Here is a 23,585-nt window from a genome sequence, read left to right on the forward strand (position 1 = left end):
CACACTGCCATATTTAAAACATTTTTCAATAATCTGGATTTACAATATATTAGAAAACAGCAATTTTATTCTTCTCTCCCTTTAATTCAAATTCATGAGATTTTGCTGTAGACTTGATACCACAATCTATTGGTGTGTTTCATCATGAGGGAACCAAGCCAAATTTCATTTGTTCATTTATTCAACAAATAGCTATTGAGTTTCTACTAAGTGTCAGGCACTTAGTAGAACATAATAGATAAGGGCTCTGCCCTGATGGACCTAATATTTTATTTTATTTTATTTTAATCATTTATTTATTTATTTATGGCTGCGTTGGGTCTTCGTTGCTGCACGCAGGCTTTCTCTAGTTGCGGAGAGCGGGGGCCACTCCTCGTTGCAGTGCGCGGGCCTCTCACTGTGGTGGCCTCTCTTGCTGTGGGGCACAGGCTCCAGGCATGCGGGCTTCAGCAGCTCTGGCTCGCGGGCTCCAGAGCACAGGCTCAGCAGTTGTGGCGCATAGGCCTAGCTGCTCCGTGGCATGTGGGTTCTTCCTGGGCCAGGGCTCGAACCCGTGTGCCCTGCATTGGCAGGCGGATTCTTAACCACTGCACCACCAGGGAAGCCCCGACCTAATATTTTAGTTAGGAAACAGATACAAAGTATATTTCAGGCATTGATAAGTGCTAATAAGAAAAAAAAGTAGCAGGACTTACCTGGTGGCGCAGTGGATAAGAATCCGCCTGCCAATTCAGGGGACACGGGTTCGATCCCTGGTCTGGGAAGATCCCACATGCCGAGGAGCAACTAAGCCCGTGAGCCACAACTACTGAGCCTGTGCTCTAGAGCCTGCGTGCCACAACTACTGAGCCCGTGTGCTGCAACTACTGAAGCCTGCGCACCTAGAGCCCGTGCTCCGCAACAGGAGAAGCCACCGTAATGAGAAGCCCACTCACCGTAACCAAGAGTAGCCCCCGCTTGCCACAACTAGAGAAAGCCCTCGTGCAGCAACAAACACCCAACAGCCAAAAAAAATAAAATAAAATAAATAATTATATCTTAAAAAAAATTTTTTTAAAGATAAAAAAAGGAGCAAAGTAAAAGAGTAGAGAGGATCAAGGGAGACCTCTCAGATAAAGTGACATTTGAACAAAAATGTGAATGAAGTTAGGAAACCAGACATGAAGGTATCTGGGGGAGAAGAAGGTGAGATAAAGAGAACAGTATGTACAGAGGCCCTGAGGCATGCTTAGTGTGTCTGTGGTACATACAGCAAGGAGTCCAGTTGGCTGTGGAGGGTGAGTAAGGGGGAGAGCGTAGGAGATGAGAGGAAGGGTGGAGTCAAATCACATGGTGGTCGGGATTATTGTAAGGACTTTGGATTTTATTCTAAATGAGATGGAAAGCCAGCAGAGGGTTTTGAGAAGAGGTATGACATGACCATAGTCAGGTGAGATATAAATATGTATCACTTGAAGGCCAAAACACAAATATTGTGATACGAAGACATTTACTTTTGTGAAATCATGGCCAGATGACATAAATAGTCACCATTCATGTATGACCAAAACCAACATATCATTCCACTCATCTGTGTCCTGCCAGTACTGGCTATAGGAGATCTACTTATCTATCTAATCTATCTATCTCCAATTATATATAATACATATTCAATTATATATATGTGTGTGTGAGTGTAATTAAGTAATTTAAAATTTACTTAAAGATTTCTTTTATAAGTTCAAATTTAAAACATTATTTATTATAAGGTAAATTAGTTACAACAAAGCTGTTCTGAATGACACAAAAATGGAAATAAAGGCTTAAAGAAGACACTTTGAGTGATATGATCATTCTCCTCTGAACTTGCTGCAGTTCAATCAAGTCTTTTGTATGGTACCTAGAACTAATGATAGTATTCCATGCACAATCTCATCTGCACAAGACATAGCTGGATCATGGGCATTCTCATTCTATGTAATACTATATCTGTAAGATTTACCTTAAGTTAGAATTGATTTTCTTTTCCCCATAGTAGGGGAAAGTTTGCAGTTGAATCATACTTTTGACCCTGGATTTTATGGTCAACACAAATTTGTAAGTCCTGTTCATGTTGCTTTTAAGATATATCTTCCCGTTCTGTGCCTACGTAATGGTTGATTTTATGGACTCAAGAGTAATGTGTTATGGTTTTCTTTGTTAAATTTCATACAGTTAATTTTAAGCTCTTCTCTCAGTACCTTAGCCCCAATTGTCTGGTTTTACTCACTTACCTAACTTGAAATTTAAGATCATCTTTCATTGAAACCTAAATGCAACTAGTAGAATCCCTTGTCTCTTTGATTTTTTGCTGTACCCACTACCATACCAATCTTCATGCCTAGATATTTTTCATTGGCCATTTGGGCAATCTCTACTGTGGTGCTCAATATTAATAAATTGAGTATAGTAGAAACCTATGCTATCCAAACTCAACTATCCTTTTTCACTGCTACTCATTCATCTTTTAATTCATCTTTTATGATAACCTATCAAATTCTTTATTGCAACTATTTTAAACATTTTCCAAATTGTGATAAATTGACGATATGGTCACATATTCTTCCTTTCCCAGAATACATGCTTATTTTCATGTGATTCTTGTAGGTCCTCCCATCAAGAGGAGGAGTCTATTTCTCTATCCTTTGAATCTGGGCTTGGCCATGTGACTTGTTTTGGCCAATGGGATGTTAGCAAACATGAGGCAAGCAGAAGCTTGAAAAGTGTTTGTGCATTGGAGCCTGCCTTCTCTTTCTGCTTTTGAAACCCTGTGACTGCCACCATGTGCAGAAGCCTGGGCTAGCCTGAATGATTAGCGTCATATGGCCCAGTTGCCTCTGCTGCCCAGGCTGACAGCCTGTCTACCAGTACACACGTGAGTGAGGCCATTCTAGATCAACCAGCCAACCAGCCTGCCTGCCCAACCTAGATTCATGAGAAAACCCAGCAGAAATCTTCTAAGACAGTCCAGACCAGAAGAACTGCCCAGCTGATACACAGATCCATGAGCTAAATAAATGGTTCTTGGTTTAAGCCTCCAAGTTTTGAAGTGGCTTGTTATGCAGCAAAATCTGGATGATACACATACATTGCAAGCCTCATCTTCCTCATCTTTGTATACCTACAGAACACAGAGCATGGCATATAGTACACACTAATCAATATCTGCTCCGTGAATTATTCAATTAAAGAATAAAAAGCCTCTATCATTACATTCTCTGTGCCACCTCAAAATTTTTCTGTGTCGTACTCATTTCTGCTTAAAAACTAAGGGATATAGATGAAAAACAATAATGCTAAAGGATTTTAAATAAGTATGCATTTCCATTAGGTTAGATAACACTAATTGTCAACATAGAACCCACATGTCAAAAGGTGGCTTGTCAGTCCATCGTGGTACACCACAATTCTTAAACATTCACGTTTTCACTTGTGCTGGTTGCACAATATACGTTTATGTACAGGCTTGTTTTCTCTGTTTCTGCTTCTCAGGTGACAGGGAGCATGTGCAGGAATGCTTGGTGACTGCTGTTGGCCCAGCAGCTGCCACACTGCTCTTCTGCCTGGTAAAGAATGTGAAAATGCCGTGCAAGCCTAGGGTATGACCTTATGAACGAATCTGCAGTTATGCTTACCAAGGCCATGCCTATGTGTAGACATAGGAGGCATCACACTCCAAGTTTTTGTTTTGGGGTTGTAGCATTCTACAGTATTCAAAGTCTTCAGTCCATCTCTTCCTCCAACCACATACAGTTTGTCATCTAGCACCGCAACGCCGAACTGCAGCCTCCTCCCATTCATATTGGCTACAGGAGTCCACATATTTGTACGGAGATCATACTTTTCAATGCTTGTTGCTCCTTAATAGTGATAGACAGAAGTTAGGCAAATAAAAAGCTCACCATGCTTGAGTGTTTTATGAAATTAGACATATAAAAGTATATTATTAGCAGTGACAGTAATACATTTAATATATTACAATAAGCCCCTGCATGAGCTCATCCTTGCTTGTATCTCTGTCCTCATCTCCTACTATTCTCTAGTACCACAGTACACCTGGCTCTGGTACTAAGAGGTCAAATGAGAAAGGATTATCTGTCAAAGGGGGCTGAGTAGCAACAGCCAGAAGTGGGAGGAAAGCAGGGTAGTTTAGCACCGTGGAAGCCAAAGTAAAAAAGTGTATAGCTGCTGAGAGTATCAAGTAAGATGAAGACTAAAAAGTATGACTGGATTTAGCTGCATGGAGGTCACTGAAGACTTTAGGCAGGGTCCCTTGTTTGAGCAGTTGAGACATGATTGGGAGGTGACGAAATGGAGACAGTGAGCATAGACGATTCCTCTAAGAAGTTTGGCTACAAAAAGGAAGAGAGAGGTAAGAATTACTCAGTGGGTTGAGGGAGGTTTCGTTTTGTTTTGCTTTTAAAAGTGGAAAAACTTGAGTCAATGGGAAGGATCTAGTTGTGGGGAAGGAAGCTGAAAAGACAGGAGATGAAGGGATCCTCATAATGGTGGGAGGTTCCTGAAGAGGCAGGAAAGGGCAGTATCAGGGCACAGGGGAGGGGCTTTCATAGGAGGAGGGAGAGGATACACACTATACTGCAACCAGGAAGGACAAGAGCATAAGTGTGCATCAAGTGCTTTGGGAGCTATGAGAGTGGAAAGTTTAGGGAATAACTGCTGGGCAGTGTCTACATTTTTTTAAGAATTAGAAGAGCCAAGGAACTGTTTTGTTCTCTTTATGAGGTAAGAATAGTGGAATTAAGAAAAAAAAAAGACCCACTCCTCTAAAACAAACAAACACCCAACCCCCAGGTATGAAGAGTTCAATTAGTATCTACTTTACTTCTCTCTTCTAAGCCTCTAATACAACATGCTATCAGTGCTATTCTTACAAAATTACAATCAAGACAAACATTTATTCTAAAGTATTTGCTACAATTAGGTCACCAGAGCACAGATGCTATTGATGCCTCCTAAAATTTAGAAACAGTTTTGCCATATACATATATGGCAAGAAACCTTTGAAGGTTTATATATATGTGTGTGTGTGTATATATATGCATATATATAAAATATATCTTTCTTATATATTTGGGTTTTATTATTTTTTATTTACTTTACAAAAATTTTAAGTTATTTGCAATAAATACCAAGTCTCTTTCCATCTTTGCATTCTCAGTGGCATATAATAGACTCCACTGTATACAGTAGCTGTTCAAAAATATTTTTGAATTTGAATAATATTCTTTGTAATTTTTAGCTATAATGAGATTTTACTCACACACTCAGATTATTTTATGTAATAGTATACTTGAATCATCACTCTAAACTTGACCTTAAAAACTTCTTCCTTCCTCAAATAAAAAGGCATTGCTAGGGCTTCCCTGGTGGCGCAGTGGTTGAGAATCTGCCTGCCAATGCAGGGGACACGGGTTCGAGCCCTGGTCTGGGAAGATCCCACATGCCACAGAGCAACTAGGCCCGTGAGCCACAATTACTGAGCCTGCGCGTCTGAAGCCTGTGCTCCGCAACGAGAGGCCGCGATAGTGAGAGGCCCGCACACCGCGATGAAGAGTGGCCCCCACTTGCTGCAACTAGAGAAAGCCCTCGCACAGAAACGAAGACCCAAGACAGCCATAAATAAACAAATAAATAAATAATTCCCATTCAAAACAAAACAAACAAACAAACAAAAAGGCATTGCTAATCATCTCTCTTCACTAATGAATTTAAAGAAGATTTTTAATCTGAATTTTAAGTTATTCCTTTTAGATCTAGTTCACTAAGCAGTATCATAGTCTTATGAACTAGTAAATAAAAATTCTTTTGCTAATATCAAACATAATTCTTAAAAACATAAGATTTTAAAATACAGTCTAAAACATATATCTTAAAAAATATATCTCCAAATAACAAAATCTTAGTAATTGCAAAATCCTATGTAAAAGCTTAGAACTTCCCTAATTTATACTGAAGGATTAACCTTTAAAAAAAGTAAGCACAAATACATTCTGACATTTTTTTAGTGGCTATTTAGAACCATTACTGGCTTATTCGCTGGAGTCTATACTAATCAGATATATGAAGGGACCAAGAACCCAATAATCAGACTCGCATCCAACTGATGCAAATTGCTCTTCATTATGAAGACGCTGGGATTAAGATAAATTAAGGCCTGGGAAGATAGCTTGAATAGGATAGAACCTCAGAGTATTTGATGATTAAGAAAGACTTAGAAATAAAGTTGGTCAAGTAGCAAAGGTCAGATAACAGAAACTCTTGAAACCTAGAAAGAGGAATTTATAACTTATTAGTAAGAAATAAAGATTGCTGGAGTTTTTGAGCAGAGTAATGGCATGTTAACATGAGAGTTAAGCAGTCAAAATGCCTGTTTGAATCCTGATCCCATCACTAATTAGCTGTGTGATCCTAGGAAAGTTAGTTAACTTCTCTAAGTCTCAGTAACCTCCTCTGTAAAAGAGGGCAATAATAACATTCAGCTTTGAGAGTTGCTAGGAAGATGAAATGAAATAATGTAGGTCAAGTGCTTAGCATAATGCCTGGCATCTATTAAAAGTATAATGAATGCTATTCCCACAAAATAAACATGATCAAAATTTGTGGGCTGATAGAAGGCTAACTGGAATTAGCAAGACAGCAGTGGAAATTTGGAAGAATAAGAGTCATTTGAAAGAAGTCACTTGGTGACTGTCAGAGTTGAAATTTGAGAGAGAGAAAGAGAGGGAGAGAGGAGATATGTATTGTTTACTTGGCTACTTAGTATCTGAGTTTCCTTCCCATGCTTGGGGAATTTTCCACTGTATGTATGACCTTGATGGGAGGCAGAAGCCTATCTTCCAGAAACCTGAGAAGACAGATATTCTTTTTGTCCTTGGAATTTTAGGGCCAGGACTCACCTAAAGCTAGTCAAATGGATGCCTGCACCGGAATTTAAAGTCTAAAGCAGGAATTATAAAGAAGCAGGGACAGTGGGTGTAGTCCTACCCGTTTCTCAACAGCCTTCCAATAAATTCCATATTTGCTTAAATGAGCTAGAGTTGATGTCCACTGGAGAGCACTGAACTATGATCCCAAGTTCTCAAGTCTGGGAGACATGGTCAGAGAAGACTTCGATACATGAAGCTTAAGGTGAAAGCCAAACATCAAATAGATATTTTATACCAGTTGGAAACATGAGAATAAAATCAAAGTGTAATACTTATATGTGGAATCTAAAATATGACACAAATGGACTTATCTATGAAACAGAAACAGACTCACAGATGTAGAGAACAGACCTGCGGTTGCCAAGGGGGAGGGCAGGTGGGGGAGGGATGGATTGGGAGTTTGGGATTAGCAGATGCAAACTATTATGTATAGAATGGATAAAAACAAGGTCCTACTATAGCACAGGGAACTATATTCAATATCCTGTGATAAACCATCATGGAAAAGAATATGAAAAAGGATGTATATATATAACTGAATCACTCTGCTGTACAGCAGAAATTAAGACAACACTGTAAATCAACCTACTTCAATAAAATAAATTTTAAAACATCAAAGTGCGAGACTATAATTAATACAGAGATAACAGTTAAAGCCTTGAAAAAGAGAGGGAAAGATAGAGGGGAAGTGGAAGTGCTAGTAATGACTACAAAGCCAAGCACCAGTTCCAGGCACATAGTGGATACTTAATAAGTATTTGCAGATTGATTATCTGGACAGTGGAGCTCTCCAAAAATGTTCAAATACTTAAACTATAACTCCAATCAGTTATCTTACTTTATGTATCTCTGTAACATTCAGTCATCAAGCCTATATTTAGAACTTAAGTATCCATACGTACATAGTACTATGTTACATGCTATGTGTGATAATAGCTATATTCATATCTGTATCTGTTTCCGTGAACCTAAAAGTTAAATAACAATGCAAGATTTTCAATTAGAGCTCATATTTTTATATTCTTTTGAGATGTCACATAGAAGAGAAACCTTTAGATGTGATCACTGCATCAAGTGCTTTAGTCATACAAGTAATACAAGAGATGGCAGAGAACAATCTTCCTTCATTTGACCAATACTTACTGATGCCGTCTATGTACGAGGCACTGTTCTGTAAATATATTAGTGAACAAAAAAAGTCCTTGCTTTCCTGGAGCTTATTTGGGGGAAAGAGGTAGACAGACCATAAACAAATGTAAGAGGTGCCATGAAGAAACATGAAGCCGACTAAGGAGAAAGTGATAAGCAAGATTAGAAAGTGATGGGCAAGAGGTTGCTACTGAATGGTCATGGAAGTCCTCTTTGGTAAACTGGTGTTTGAGAGGAGATCTGAGTGAAGAATTTCTGCTGGACATTGTGATATCAGGGCGCAGAGCATCCTAGTGAGAGGAAACAGCTAATGCAACACTCCTGACATGGGAGACCGATTAGCATGTTAGATGAACAGGGAGGCCAATGCAGCTGAAACAGAAGGATGGAGGGGAGAAGTAGAATGAGCTGAGATCAGAGAGGTAGCCAGAAGTCAGAGGTTTTGTCAAGGGATAGCAGATTATTAGTACTAGGAATTCAGAGGAAGAGGAGATCAATGTATATTGAGAAATAATACACAGAAACCTCTTGGCACAATACCTGGCACTGAGTAGGCACTGTGTATAGTGTCTGTTGCTATTATTGTTACTATGAGTAACAACGCTGCAAGAAGAGTACAAAGAATTTCCAGATACTCTTGACCCAGATTTCGCACATACTTATGTTTTACATTTGCTTTCTATGTATGTATATATGTATGCATGTATATAGGTTTTATGTATGTATGAATTTTTTTCTGAACTGTTTCAGAGTAAGTTGCACAAAAGATGCCTCTGTACCCGTAAATATTTCAGTGTATCTTTCTTCTTTTGTAAGAAATCCTCTTACAAAACCACAATACAATCATCAAAATTTGGAAATTAACATTTATACAATGCTGTTAATCTAATCTACAGAGCTTATTCGGATTTCGTCATTTGTCCCAATTATGTCCTTCATAGCAAAAGAAAATCCAAGATGATGTGTTATAATAGCTGTCATGTCTCTTTAGTCTCTTGTAATCTGAGACAATTCCTAAATCTGTTTGTATTTCGTGATGTTGACATTTTGGAATACTTCAGACAAGTTATTTTGCAGACTGTCTCTCAACCTGAATTTGTTTGTCTTTTTCTCAGGATTAAGTCCAGATTATATACTTTTGGCAAGAATACCACAGATGTGCAGCTGAGTTCTCAGTGCATCATATAAGAAGCACAGGCTGCTAGTTAGTCTCATTACTGGCAATACAACTTTTGATTATTTGGTTAAGGTGTTGTGTGTCAGGTTTCTCCACTGTAAAGACACCATTTTATGCTTAACTAGTAAGCAAATGTTTGGGAGATACTTTGAGACTAAAGATCCTGCTCTTAGACTTTCGCCTACTAGTCTTAGAGAATTAATGGTTATTGACTGAATTACTTATAAATATGATGATTGCCAAATGATGATTTTTCTAATCCCATCTTTGCTTCTGTTTTAATTAGTTGGCATTCTACTGTAAGGAAAAGCATTCCTTCTCCCTCCTTTGTTTGTATCAGTATGAATTCATGAATACTTATTTATAATCTTTTACTATCATTGTTTATTTTGATGCTGAAATTATCCCAGGTTTGGACAGTGGTAGCCCCTACAAACTGTCTCCTGTATCTCCTGACCTGTCTCCATTATTCTTTGAGCACTTCCTTACTTTCTGGCACTACAAGTCATTCTAAGCTATCTTGTACTTTTCCTACCCCAGGGCTAGAACCAGCCATTTCTCCAAGGAGCTCTTTGGCCATATTTATTAATAATTAAAATTCATTTTGTTCTATACTTTTTGAAACGATACATGCACCCCAGTTTTCAATGCAGCACTATTTATAATAGCCAAGACATGGAAGCAACCTAAATGTCCATCGAAAGATGAATGGATAAAGATGATGTGGTACATATATACAGTGGAATACTACTCAGCCATAAAAAAGAACAAAATGATGTCATTTGCAGCACCATGGATGGACCTAGAGATTGTCATACTGAGTAAAGTAAGTCAGACAGAGAAAGACAAATATTGCATGACATCACTTATATGTGGAATCTTAAAAAATGGTACAAATGAACTTACTTACAAAACAGAAATAGAGTTACAGATGTAGAAAACAATCTTATGGTTAACAGGGCGAAAAGGGGAGAGGGATAAATTGGGAGATTGGGATTGATATATACACACTACTATATATAAAATAGATAACTAATAAGGACCTCCTGTATAGCACAGGGAACTCTACTCAATACTCTGTAATGAGTATTACTCTTTTCTCTGTATGGGAAAAGAATCTATAAAAAGAGTGGATATATGTATATGTATAGCTGAATCACTCTGCTATATACCTGAAGCTAACATAACATTGTAAACCAACTATACTTCAACAAATAATTTTAAAATATTCATTTTTCCATTCCTTCAAATAAAAGATTATTTAATACCTTTTGTTGAATCCATTCCTCCAACTGCAAATAATGTACCGACAGTTGACTTCCTAGGTTTTGTCCGAGGACTCTGTAACATGGGCCGTCTCTCTGGTAGTAGGTGATACTTCATTGCTTCCATAATTAGTTTCTGACATTCTATATCATCTCGAAAAAGTGCATTATTTTCCATGTCTGCTAGGAACTAGAAGAAATAGTGAGTATGTGTATTGAATGACCACGAAAATAGTAGGGTTGAAAGAATAAACTAGTTCACAAATGGAAATGATCTCATTAAAAAAAATCCAAGGGACTTTTCTGGTGGTCCAGTGGTAAAGAATCTGCCTTCCAATGTAGGGAATGTGGGTTCGATCCCTGGTCAGGGAACTAAGATCCCACATGCCGTGGGGCAACTAAGCCCGCGTGCCACAACTACTGAGCTTGCGTGAGCCTCAACTAGAGAGCCTGCATGCCACAAACTACAGAGTCCACGTACCCTGGAGCCCGCGTGACACAACTAGAGAGAAGCCCGCACGCCACAACGAAGAGCTTGCGTGCCACAACGAAGAGCTTGCGCACCACAACGAAAGATCCTGCATGCCTCAGTGAAGATCCTGTGTGCCGCAACTAAGACCCAATGCAGCCAAACAAATTAAAATAAATAAATAAATAAAAATTTTAAAAAAAGATAAAGCAAAAGTTTAAACAAAAATCCAAGTCTGGACATCTATTTTTAACTAAAATATTCAACATTTACAAAATTTACATTTTACATTTCATTGAAAAACAGAAACTGAGGAGAAGTGGTATGCTTTAAAATCTTAATAGCGCTTATCTCTGGGTAGTGGGGAAACTGGTGTTTTAAATAATCTTTCTTTGTATGTTTCTATATTTTCCAGATTTTCTAAAATAAATCATTTTACTCTTTAAGTTAGAAATAGTTTTAACTGAAGAATAATAAGTAGGAGTTGACTAATTAGACTGCATTTACCTGACCTCTCTAAAGAATGTTCAACAAGCAACCAACAGCAAAAACAAAACTTTCATATTTTTTTAAGGGGCAAAGAACTCCAAATGGTGATTTATTCTAAACAAATTAAAATTCCTTGTACTTCACTGAATCCTATTTTTTTACCTATGTAATTTTATGTAAATGTATAAATATGGTCATACCTTGCCTTTTAAAAAATGATTTTTTTCCTTTTGTACTTGGTTCTCCATTCCCCTCCCTGCCCCTTTACTGCCTTATTTCTTTCATTTAGGATATTGATCCATATGAAATTAATTTTTAAACAGAAGATGAGTTGAGAAATATTTTTTCTTCCAAATGAATAGCTAGTTCTGTACCGGCACCATTTACTAAATAATACCCTCCATTTCCAACTGAATTGAACCTTGGTCATAAATAGTCTCAGGATATATGAGATCTGCTCTTTGATCCTCTAATCTGTTTGTCTATTCCTTTTCTAATACTCTATTTTATTACAGCATCTTTATGGCATTTCCTGCTTATATGATATAAATCTACCCTCACTATTCATTTTCACAGTTTTCTCGGCTATTTTTGAGTCTTTACTTTCCATATAAACTTAAGACAGATTTACCTAATTCCCCATCACCATCTTGATCCTGTTGGCATTCTAATATGAACTGCATTAAATTTATTAATTTGGGGAGAAATTACATTTTTATGATGCTAAGTCTTTTTGTTCAAGAAGCCTTTCCACTGTTTATAGCTTTCTTCATATAGGTACTATTATGCCTTTTATTAAATATACTAATTTTATATTAAATGTATTAAATAATATATATAAATATATTTTAAAAATTATTTTTATTGCTACTGGAAATGGATTTTTGAATTTCCACTTTGCATATCTTTTGTCATTGTATACTTGTATCATAACCTACAACTTTACCACATTCCCTTATCAAACTCTAGCTATTAGGCATATAATCATAATAATCACCAAATAGGGATAGTTGCATCTTTTTCTAATATGTATGCCAATTATTTCATTTTTATTTTATTATTGTAGTTGCTAAAACCTTCAAAGCAATGTTAAATAATCATGGTGATATAGAGTATTCATTTTTCTGGTTTAAATTGATATGTTTTTAGTGTTTCACTATTTAAGATAATAGTTACTAAAGCATTTAGTAATCCATCTTTATTATAGATAGGTTGTTTTCTTCTCTCCCTATTTTACTTTAGAGTTTTAAAATTAAGAATGGTTGCTAATTTTTTCCAGTATCTTTTATACATCTATTAATATGATCATATGGCTTTTTCTCCTTGAAGTTACTGATATAATTACCTTGACAGATTTCCTAATACTCAACCATTCCTGTATTCCTAGAAAAAAACCTTCCTGGTCATAGTGTATTATCCTTTTGATACACTGAAGGATTGTATTTGATAATACAAGGTATATTTTATGTATTTTATAATTCACCATTTCAAGTATACAATTCAATGATTTTTAGTAAATTTACCAAGTTGTACAACCATTATCATAAAACAGTTTTGGAACATTTTCATCACCCTGATTAGATCCCGCATGTCTGTTTACTATTAATCTCTGTTCCTATCTCCTGTTCCAAGCACTAATCTGTCTCTGTAGATTTGCCCTTAGATGTTTCGTATAAAGAGAATCATACAATACGGGGTCTCTTGTATCTTGCTTTTTTTCATTTAGCATGTTTTTGAGGTTAATCAACGTGTAGCATGTATCACTACTTCATTTCATTTTACTGTTGAATAATAATTCATCGTATGGATACACCACATTTTGTCTATCCATTCACCAGTTGATGGACACTTATATTATTTCCAGTTTTTGGCTATTAGGAATAAAGCTGCTAGGAACATTTGTGTGCAAGTCTTTATGTGGATATATGTTTTCATTTCTCTTGGGTGTATACCTAGGAGTAGAATTGCTGGGTCATGTCGTAAACTTATGTTAACTTTTTAAGAAAGTGTCAAACTGTTTTCCAAGGTGGCTGCACTATTTATATTCATTCCAGCAATCTATGAGGGTTCCTGTTTCTCCACATTCTCACCAACAATTATTACTCTCTTCTCTTTTTAGCCACTTGAGTGGGTGGGAAATGCAGTTTTACTTTGCATTGCCTTAATGGCTAATAATGTTGAGAGTATGTTCATATTTTGATAATGGAAGAGAAGGAAGAGTCTCTAACAAAAGTCACTGTAAAATAGTTTGTGGCATTTGGAAACTGAGAACAGCATGCTAAAAGCAAAAAAGCCAAATTAAGACAAGTCTCAGGACCTATGCCAGAGTATAAATTCTGGTATTAATTATTCTATATTATTCTGTGTACACAAATAGTTATACTTGCTAGAGAAGCTATTAATGAATATGCATTGAGCTGGTTCATTTGTTTTTTATGTATTTATTTTTTTGGCTGCACTGGGTCTTCATTGCTGTGCACAGGCTTTCTCTAGTTGCAGCTAGCGGGGGCTACTCTTGGTTGCGGTGTGCAGGCTTCTCATTGCAGTGGCTTCTCTTGTTGCGGAGCATGGGCTCTAGGCGCATGGGCTTCAGTAGTTGTGGCTCACGGGCTCTAGAATGCAGACTCAGTAGTTGTGGCACATGGGCTTAGTTGCTCCACGGCATGTGGGATCTTCCTAGACCAGGGCTCGAACCCGTGTCCCCTGCATTGGCAGGCGGATTCTTAACCACTGTGCCACCAGGGAAGCCGAGCTGGTTCATTTAGATTAATCTTAGTGTTTATATTACTTCTGTTATATATAATTGCTTTAGTCCTTTGTAAAAAATAAATAAATAAATGTGAAAAAATTGTAGAAAGTAAAGTCTTGGAAGACTCAATAGTTACTGCAATATGAAGTAAAATATATTTCTTAGCATGCTGACACTATCTATAATTTTTGAACAAATGGGATTAATTATATGTAAGTAGAGAGATGAAAATAATGGAAGGAAATATGAATCCATTAATCTAAGTATCAGATTAATCAAATGGAAGGTACCAGATATCATTTGGAAAATCATTCAGAAGGCACTGATAAAGCACTACAAAATATAGACTCTCATATACTCTTCATTTTAGGTGAATACTATGTACCTTCTCTGCCATAAAAGAATGGCAAATTATTAAAATGGAAACATTTAGAAAATAGAAGAAACATTTTCCATTTGTAAATTTTTATCTTCACTCACATACTTGTTCACTATATGACTATTTCACTAAAACTGTCCCTTCAACTACTACTAAGAGTGAAAAACAGAATGTGAATGATTTATGAACTCTACAGCCTTTAAAAAAAGTTTTGGTATCCAAAACTTGTAAAATAAAAGAATACTAAATGTAAATACTGACTCGTTTTATATTTCTGAATTTTAGTAAAAAACAATAATGAGAATTGAGAACAGAACAGTGGAGACCAAGATACTTGTAATACAGGGTAACCATTGGGAACAGTAAGAATTTAGGTGTCAAAATCTTTAAAATAATGTCCTAATGCAGTTGACCCTTGAACAACGTGGATACAAAACACACAGGTCCACTTATACACAGATATTTTTCAGTAGTAATACCACAGTATTACACAGTCCACTGGTTGAATCCACAGATATAGAGGAACCTCAGATATGGAGGTTACACGTTAGCACAGATTAATCCCCATGTTGTTCGAGGGCCAATGTGCACATTCTATGCACATTATTTAAAATGGGATCAAAGAGAAAAGCCTGAAATGCTTTCGAAGGTAAAATAAAACTACACACACACTTGTCTTCTGGATTATTCAGAGTTTAAAAAAAAAAGCCACACTAAAATGATCATTTGGATGAGGATTACAATGATATATATGATTTCCTCTATCATTTTAAGGAAACACTACAATAAAATTACTATATGTCAGTTGAACTCTTTCTAGTTAGGGTAAATAGAATGTTTCTTATCAACGGAGTAGGGTAAAACCTCATTGAAAAAGGAATTATTTCACAGAAGTAAATTCGTTAGGTAACTGGATCTAACGTCAATTAAAAAAATATTAGTCATTTATTTGATAGGCACTAGACTTCTTTTGTTTTCATTTTTCAGTTTTGTTTTTTATTGAAATATAATTGAGAGAGAACATATTAGTTTCAGGTGTACAACACAATGGTTTGAGATATATATATATATGAAAATGATCACCACAATAAGTCTAGTTAACATCCACCCCCAGAGAGTTACAATTTTTTGGTGTGTGATGAGAACTTTTAAGATCTTAGCAACTTCATCCTTTTCCTAGCTTTTAAAATAAAACATTCAGAATACAATCCAACATTTTCTTGATGATTTTAGAGTCTACTTCAATACTTCATCACTTGACAACTCTAAGTCTGCAAACTTGCCCTTTACTTTTAGCAAGGGAAAAAAAAAAAAAACCCTGCTAGTATCTCTAAATGCCATAATGGTGCAATAGAGTATTACCACTGTAGAAAAGAAAAACAGTGCTCCAAGAGGTGTTATTAACTTGTTTAAATTATACAGAGCAATGTGGCTTCCATCACTGCTACGCATCAAGTTAAGACGGTGGTTCTCAAACTTGAGTGGGCATCAGATGCACCTGAGGGCTTATTAAAACACAGCTGGCTTGTGTTTTAATAACCACCCAGAGTATCAGATTCAGTAGGTGTAGAGTGGGGAACTAATAATTTTCATTTTAAACAATTACCCATGTGGTGCTGATCCTGTAGTTGGGGATCACACTTTGAGAACCATTGGGCTAATCCAGTGGTTTTTCCATCCTTATCTGTCTTCTCTGTAGCATGTGATGATGTTAAAATTTCCTCCTTCTTGGGCTTCCCTGGTGGCGCAGTGGTCCAGAATCCGCCTGCCAGTGCAGGGGACATGGGTTCGAGCACTGGTCCGGGAAGATCCCACATGCCGTGGAGCAACTAAACCCGTGCGCCACAACTACTGAGCCCGCGCTCTAGAGCCCGTGAGCCACAACTACTGAAGCCCACGCGCCTAGAGCCCGTGCTCTGCAACAAGAGAAGCCACAGCAATGAGAAGTCCATGCACCGCAAGGAAGAGTAGCCCCCGCTCGCCGCAACTAAAGAAAGCCCACGTGGCAACGAAGACCCAACATGGCCCCCCCCCACAAAAATTTCCTCCTTCTAGAACTTGCAATCTCTTTTTAATGGTACTACAGGTATTTAGGCAGCTTTGGGACTACCACTAAATATTAGTAATTCTTAGGGTTCCACCCCTAGTACCCTCATGTTCTCTTTGATCGGTGTCACTCTCTTCCCCTTGCCTTCAACAACCTAAATAAGTAGTTTTCAAAACTTCTTAGACTCTAAGAGGATTAAAGGTGTCAAGAAGCTCTGGGAACATGGTTCTTCTACTTTCTTCCCCACCTTCAAAATCAGCTCTTCATCCTGTATTCTGTCTTAATCAACAGCACCTTCATCAACCTAGTTGCACAAATCAGAATTATTCTGGACCCTTTTTTTTTTCCTTTTTTACCCTGCACCATTCAATTGGTCATTAAGTTGCATCAATTCTACCTTCTAAATAGCTCTTGACTCTGGTAATTAATTTCTCTACCTCCACTTCCAGAAAGTGATTAATTCACTGGTCTGAATCCAATAGCCTTCCTAGTGTATTTCTACTTTGACTCCTCCAATCCATTCTCTGCAATGCAGTTATAGGATCTTTCTAAACTAAAAGGATAATTATGCCATTCCCTACTTAAAACCCTTTAGTGCTTCCTCACTGCTTTTAGGATAAAATCCAAACTCCTTGGCATGACTGAGTTCCTTCACGATCTGGTCCGTTTACCTCTCCAGCCTCATCTCTCAACATTGCCCTTTTATTTCTGTACTCTAGCCATGCAAGCTATCTTCAAATTCCAGAACACGATATATTTGCTCATGGCTCTATAACTAGAACCCCTTCTTCCCTGGGCTATTATGCCCATTCTTTTGGGTGGCGAACTCAGCCTGCAAACTGAGTGACACTTCAGAGGTTCTCCTAGCTTCCACACCATCGGTCTGGGTGGGCCACTCCAATTATTTTCATAATACCATGTTTATGTATAGATCACAGCCTTCATCTCATTATATTGTAATTACTGATTTATTTTTTAATCTATTTCTTCCTCCACCTGATGTCCCTCCCCCCACCTCGCAAATTTACCCAAAGTACATTCAAAAGGCAGAATAGTTCAGTGGAAAAGGCATAGAACTTTATTTGGGTTCAAGTCCTACCTCTGTCTCATAACTCTAATATATGATGTTAGCCAAGTAACAAAGCCAAAGAAACCTACAACGCAGAAGGGATTTATGCAATCACTTTGTGATTCTGTGCATATGGTTTTACTTTTTTGGTCTGTTACTTCATTTGTACAACAGGTGTTAGACTAAATGTTCTCCAAAGTGCCTTTCAACTCTAAGATCTTATGGCTATGATTATCAGCAGTATCCTGGATAAAAGAAATTTTAAAGATCTCTTAGAGTCATGCAAATATAGTATCATAAATATTTGAAGCTACAGGACTGAAGTAAATTGTCAGGTTACTTAATTGCACAGATTCTTTTCAAAGTCCACTAGGATTTTTCAGATTTTATTTTCTTTCATTTAGAAAAGGATAAGAAAAAAATTCTGTTGGATATCAGCAAAGATAGTCCTCTCATCTTTAAATCTGATTTTAAGAGAAATGTTTTATGATGTTATTTTTCCTGAATTGTCATCAATTCATATAGTTTCACTCCTATGAATTCATACAATATTCTATCTGTGAAGAGAGGTCTTTCTTATAAAGCATCAGCACTGATTTTTGTTTCTATGAGGTAGAGAACAAACAGTAACTTTTGCTCACAACAGATGGAAATAATATATAATGCTCAAGATAAATACAAATAAAATAAAACTTATGGCACTTTAAACAACAACAACAAAAAATCTGATCTCAAGCAGTAACAGCTCATTCTTTCTTTACTGTCAAGGACTCTATTTAAGGCCTCAAAATAAGTAGCAAAGTATGCAGAGGAAATTTTTGTATATTCCAGCTGAAATTGTAAAAAGGGGAAACAATGCATGTAAATATGTTACTGATTGCTTTGAATATACCAACTAGATATCTCTCAATTCTAAAATAATGATAATAATTATACTAATATTATTTATAACACATTTTATTTCACAGAGCACTTTTCTGATCCTCATAAAAGTCCTGTTAGATAGCAAGGATGTTATCTCCACTTGACAGATGAAGAAACCGAGGTATGTGAATTTGCCAAGTCACAGAGTTTTAGATGTCAGAGCCAGAACTATTAACATGTTATTAATTTATATACCACCAGAATCCAGCATTTAGTGGATACTTAATAAATGTGTGGCAAATGAATTAATCTAAATTTTCTGGTTCCTAGAGTCCAGTGTTTCTTTCATTAGCAGCTTTATTAATTCTTCAGTTGCTAGGATAGGTCTGCAGTTGCTAGGATAGGTCTGCAGCTGAGTCAAATAAAATTACTAACCTCAAAGCAACAATGTTACTTAATGGATGCAATTTAGATAGTCAGACCTTCCGGGTTGAAAACAGAATTTTTTTTTGCTCACTATCTTTTCACCTTAACATTTCATAGGAATATATATAAAATAACCATATTGAATAGAATAAATAAGCTCATATTAATGTAATTAATAGATAAGCTCATATTAATGTAATTAGCATAAAGTGAATACAGTAGTCCCTCAGTATTCTGGGGACAGGGGGTTGGTTCCAGGATTTGTGTGGATACAACATTTCACCTCAAATATGTAGTATTTGCCGATAACCTCTGCACAGTCTCCTGTATATTTTACATCATCTCTGGATTACCTACAATACCAAATACAATGCAAATGCTATGTAAATAGTTGTAAATGCAACGTAAATGTTATGTAATAGTTGCTGGTACAGGACAGCTTCAAGTTTTGCATTTTGGAATTTTCTGGAATTTTTAAAAAAATATTTTCAATCTACGCTTTGCTGAATTTGAGATGCGGAGCCCACAGATGTGGAAGGCTGACTACTCAAAGTCGCAGCAACTACTGTTGTTGAAATTATGACATTGATTTTAAATAATCAAAAATAGTTTACCTGTGGCGCAAGGAGAGGTAGCCTAATATAAGCCAAAAGTTTACTGAGATCTTTCCGTCTCTGTTCCAAATCATGACGGACCCAAGTAAGAAGTGCATTCAATATTGTCTCCTCACTAGGAATGTTCATGTCATCACTGGCCAAGAGCTTTGCAATTTCACTGGCTGGTAGTAACACAAATTCCTGGTTTCGAATTACTTCCATGAAATGTTCCTAGAGGGAAAAAGAGCATATAATTGATATTGTTTCTTCCGTCCATCACAGTTTAAAAGAAACTAAACATTTTTTAATTAGATGCCAAAACACAGTTTATACTTCTGCCCTTCCTTACAATGTATTATTGCTTGCAAGGGAAAAAACACAGCAGAAAATAACATTTAAACTGTAATTATGTTAAAATTCTTATTTCTATGTAAGTAGAATTAAAGCGTTGTATCATTTATTACATTAAAAAATAAATTTGGGACTTTTCGGTATTGCTTTGCTCAAGTTAGGGAATAGTTTTGGCAAGTCTTTCAAAGGAAGATAGAAAAAATGACATAGACACTTTGTATGATTAACATCAAAAGTGAGTTTAGATTTGTGGTGCAGAAGATTTTGGCCAAGAGGGAAGCAAAATACCTGGGTGAGAATGAAGTTATTTCTCTTACCCAGAAATGGCCTCTAGGGTGGCTAAATTTCCCAAGACCATTCTGAACCACGGAAGTCTTCTCAGACTCTGCCTGGGAAGAGAATGTGTCCTTAGAGCTATCCGTGAGCCAAACTGGCCTTTAAAAGTATTTTAATATTATTTGTAAGACCACCAAGGATTTTAGGTCTGATTTGAAAACTTTAATCTCTTCTTACCTGATTTATGTACAAAGTTCTTTTGGTCTCATAGGAAAAACAGCCAAAACAAAAATGTTGACCTACAGTGCACTGGGACTCCAGGGCCTTAGACAGAAGATGACTCAGTTCTGGCCACATTCTAGAATCAGCCTCTTTATAATTTGAAATGGAAGATAAAAATGCCCTTAGATAACTTTTACTAGGCTATTATGCTAAACAATCTAAAGAGAAAAGAAATAGTCTTCTGTTGTAAAAGGTTACAAGTCTTAATGCATGGGCTGCTTACATAGTTATAATACAAATACAAATGCTAGAAGTATTGTCCCTTAATGTTTTGCTTATGCTTCTTAATGTACTATGGCTGCCTCAGCATACAGTTTTAATTAAAAAAGCTAAGGCTGTTTAAATCAGAGCTATTTAAAAATAGCTCAAGCTATTTAAATTAGAGTTAGAGATAAGGACTATCAACAATTATCTTCTATATCAAGATGAGAATTGTATTTTCCATAGAGCCTCCAGTAACCCAAGTTAGCCACTGATCTAAGATATATCTTGGGTTGACATTTCACTTCTTTCCAAGAAATTCTTAAGAGGAAAACCATACGTGAATAATTAACTACATTCAATTGCCTCAACTCATCATGATTTGTTAAAGATGCCCAAATGAATCTATTTTAAAATGACTGATTATCATTTTTCAGAAATATATTTTAATAAAACCTCAGGGCTGGAATGGCTTCAAGCAAATTGTACTACTCAATTGTATACCGACATTATAAAATGATTTGGTAACACACAGCAAGAGCTATAAAAATGTTGAAGCTCTCAACGCATAGTTATACCACAAGTAGTTTAATCCTTAGTAAATAATTCACAAGAGGGGGGAAAAAGAGCTGATGCTTCTCTGATGGTGCTTCTTTGTATTATTATTTATAATAGTAAAAAAAATGGGAAATAGCTTAAATGTCCAGCTCTAGGGGGTTGTAACTCAATTGGCTATTATTCAGGCATTAAAAATTTTAGGGACAAAGACCACATAGATAAACGGAAAGATATTTATTATATAATGTTAGATGAGATTCTGAAGAAATCAAAATAACATACATTTCTAATAGTGCAAAAGTATATAGTACAGTCAACAGTTATACAACACTGAAGTAACTACTGCCATACTTTCAAATGGAATTAATTGCATTTCATCAATGAGAAAAAGATTATATAAATATTCATTTAATTAATAGTTTATTTGTTGATATATCTATTTCAGAACAATGCCCATTCCATTCTGGTAGAATTTGTATTAAGTGAAATTGGAGTTTTTCAACACCTTATGGAAATACTACTGAACTCCAGGTTAAACACAAAGTGCTTTTCAAAAGTATTAATTTGGTTTTGAAGCAAGTATTTTAGCAAAATTCAATGTTTTTTACAGGTTTTCTAGATCAAGAAACAAAATTTAAAATTGTAAAATCAAATGTTTGTATTTATTTTATAAATCCACAATGACATTCAATATTTGTAATGATATAACCAGTCTTAGATTTTTTTGGTAGAGGTTACATGATGGCTTCCAGGTCACGTTTGGTGGCAGTCAGAACAAGAACAAAAGTTTCCAGATTTCAGGATTACAAGAAGGAACTTTTCATCCTTTCCTATTTGTATTCATGCAGGATGAGTGAACATCCCAAGTACGTGCACTATTTGCTAATTGTGACAGTTGATTTCACTCTGTGGCATGTGCTTACTTCATATTTTAAATCCATTTTACGATACAAACAGCTATCATGCTACCAGACACTTGCTAGCATTATGCTCCTTCCTCCTTTGGAATAGTTTTCAAGCACATGAAATTACTGCGGGATTTATTTAAATTGAAGATTGAATTCTGCTATACATTTTCATTCAGTTCCCACAGCAACAACTCAAATCACACAATCTGCCTCTAAATACTTATTGTTATTAGAATTCAATTTCAGGTCTCTGTTGAAACTGAATAATGTCAAATAATGGCCTTGGGGAGAAAAAAACTACCACAACTAATGGGCTATGAAAATAGCTTTATAAACATCAAGCTAATTTAAATTTAATTTATATCTAAGCCTTAAAGGAGCAACTGTGCCTCTACTGTAAAGAACAGCAATGACCTAAATGCATACAAATGTTTGCATGTGAATAAAACTCCTTCTTAGGTAAGAGATATTATGTAAATTATGGAATGATTACAAAGGAAAAAAAATCCAGCTTTATTTTATTTATATTTATCTTATTCCAAAAAATATTTGAACCTAAGCTGTAAAAGTTAAACTAAGAAATCTACAGGGAAGAATAAAGACTAGGGGGGAAGACAGCCTCATCCACCAGAGGGCAGACAGCAGAAGCAAGAGGAACTACAATCTTGCAGCCTGTGGAACGAAAACAACACTCACAGAAAAACAGACAAAATGAAAAGGCAGAGGACTATGCACCAGATGAAGGAACAAGAAAAAAACCCAGAAAAACAACTAAATGAAGTGGAGATAGGCAACCTTCCAGAAAAAGAATTCAGAATAATGATAGTGAAGATGATCCAGGACCTCGGAAAAAGAATGGAGGCAAAGATTGAGAAGATGCAAGAAATGTTTAACAAAGACCTAGAAGAATTAAAGAACAAACACCTAGAAGAATTAAAGAACAAACAAACAGAGATGAACAATACAATAACTGAAATGAAAACTACACTAGAAGGAATCAATAGCAGAATAACTGAGGCAGAAGAACGGATAAGGGACCTGGAAGACAGAATGGTGGAATTCACTGCCGCAGAACAGAATAAAGAGAAAAGAATGAAAAGAAATGAAGACAGCCTAAGAGACCTCTGGGACAACATTAAACGCAACAACATCCGCATAATAGGGGTCCCAGAAGGAGAAGAGAGAGAGAAAGGACCCAAGAAAATATCTGAAGAAATTACAGTCGAAAACTTCCCTAACATGGGAAAGGAAATAGCCACCCAAGTCCAGGAAGCGCAGAGAGTCCCAGGCAGGATAAACCCAAGGAGAAACACACCAAGATACATAGTAATCAAACTGGCAAAAATTAAAGACAAAGAAAAATTA

At 36.3% G+C, this 23,585-nt stretch overlaps 1 protein-coding gene across 3 annotated transcripts in view; it reads right to left on the bottom strand.

Moving 5' to 3' along the window:
- The window catches only part of KLHL5 (kelch like family member 5), an 89,052-nt gene that overhangs the window by 14,114 nt on the left and 51,353 nt on the right, over window positions 1-23,585 (bottom strand). For all 3 annotated transcript variants that reach the window (XM_068543095.1, XM_068543096.1, XM_068543097.1), the window contains 3 exons: window positions 19,663-19,875; window positions 10,560-10,746; window positions 3,654-3,878 (listed from right to left, as the gene is read on the bottom strand). In XM_068543095.1, the coding sequence (XP_068399196.1) occupies window positions 3,654-3,878; window positions 10,560-10,746; window positions 19,663-19,875 (625 nt within the window). The remainder of the gene's footprint in view (window positions 1-3,653; window positions 3,879-10,559; window positions 10,747-19,662; window positions 19,876-23,585) is intronic.

The sequence above is a fragment of the Eschrichtius robustus genome, chromosome 4, assembly GCF_028021215.1.
Source record: "Eschrichtius robustus isolate mEscRob2 chromosome 4, mEscRob2.pri, whole genome shotgun sequence".
NCBI classification, from domain to species: domain Eukaryota; kingdom Metazoa; phylum Chordata; class Mammalia; order Artiodactyla; family Eschrichtiidae; genus Eschrichtius; species Eschrichtius robustus.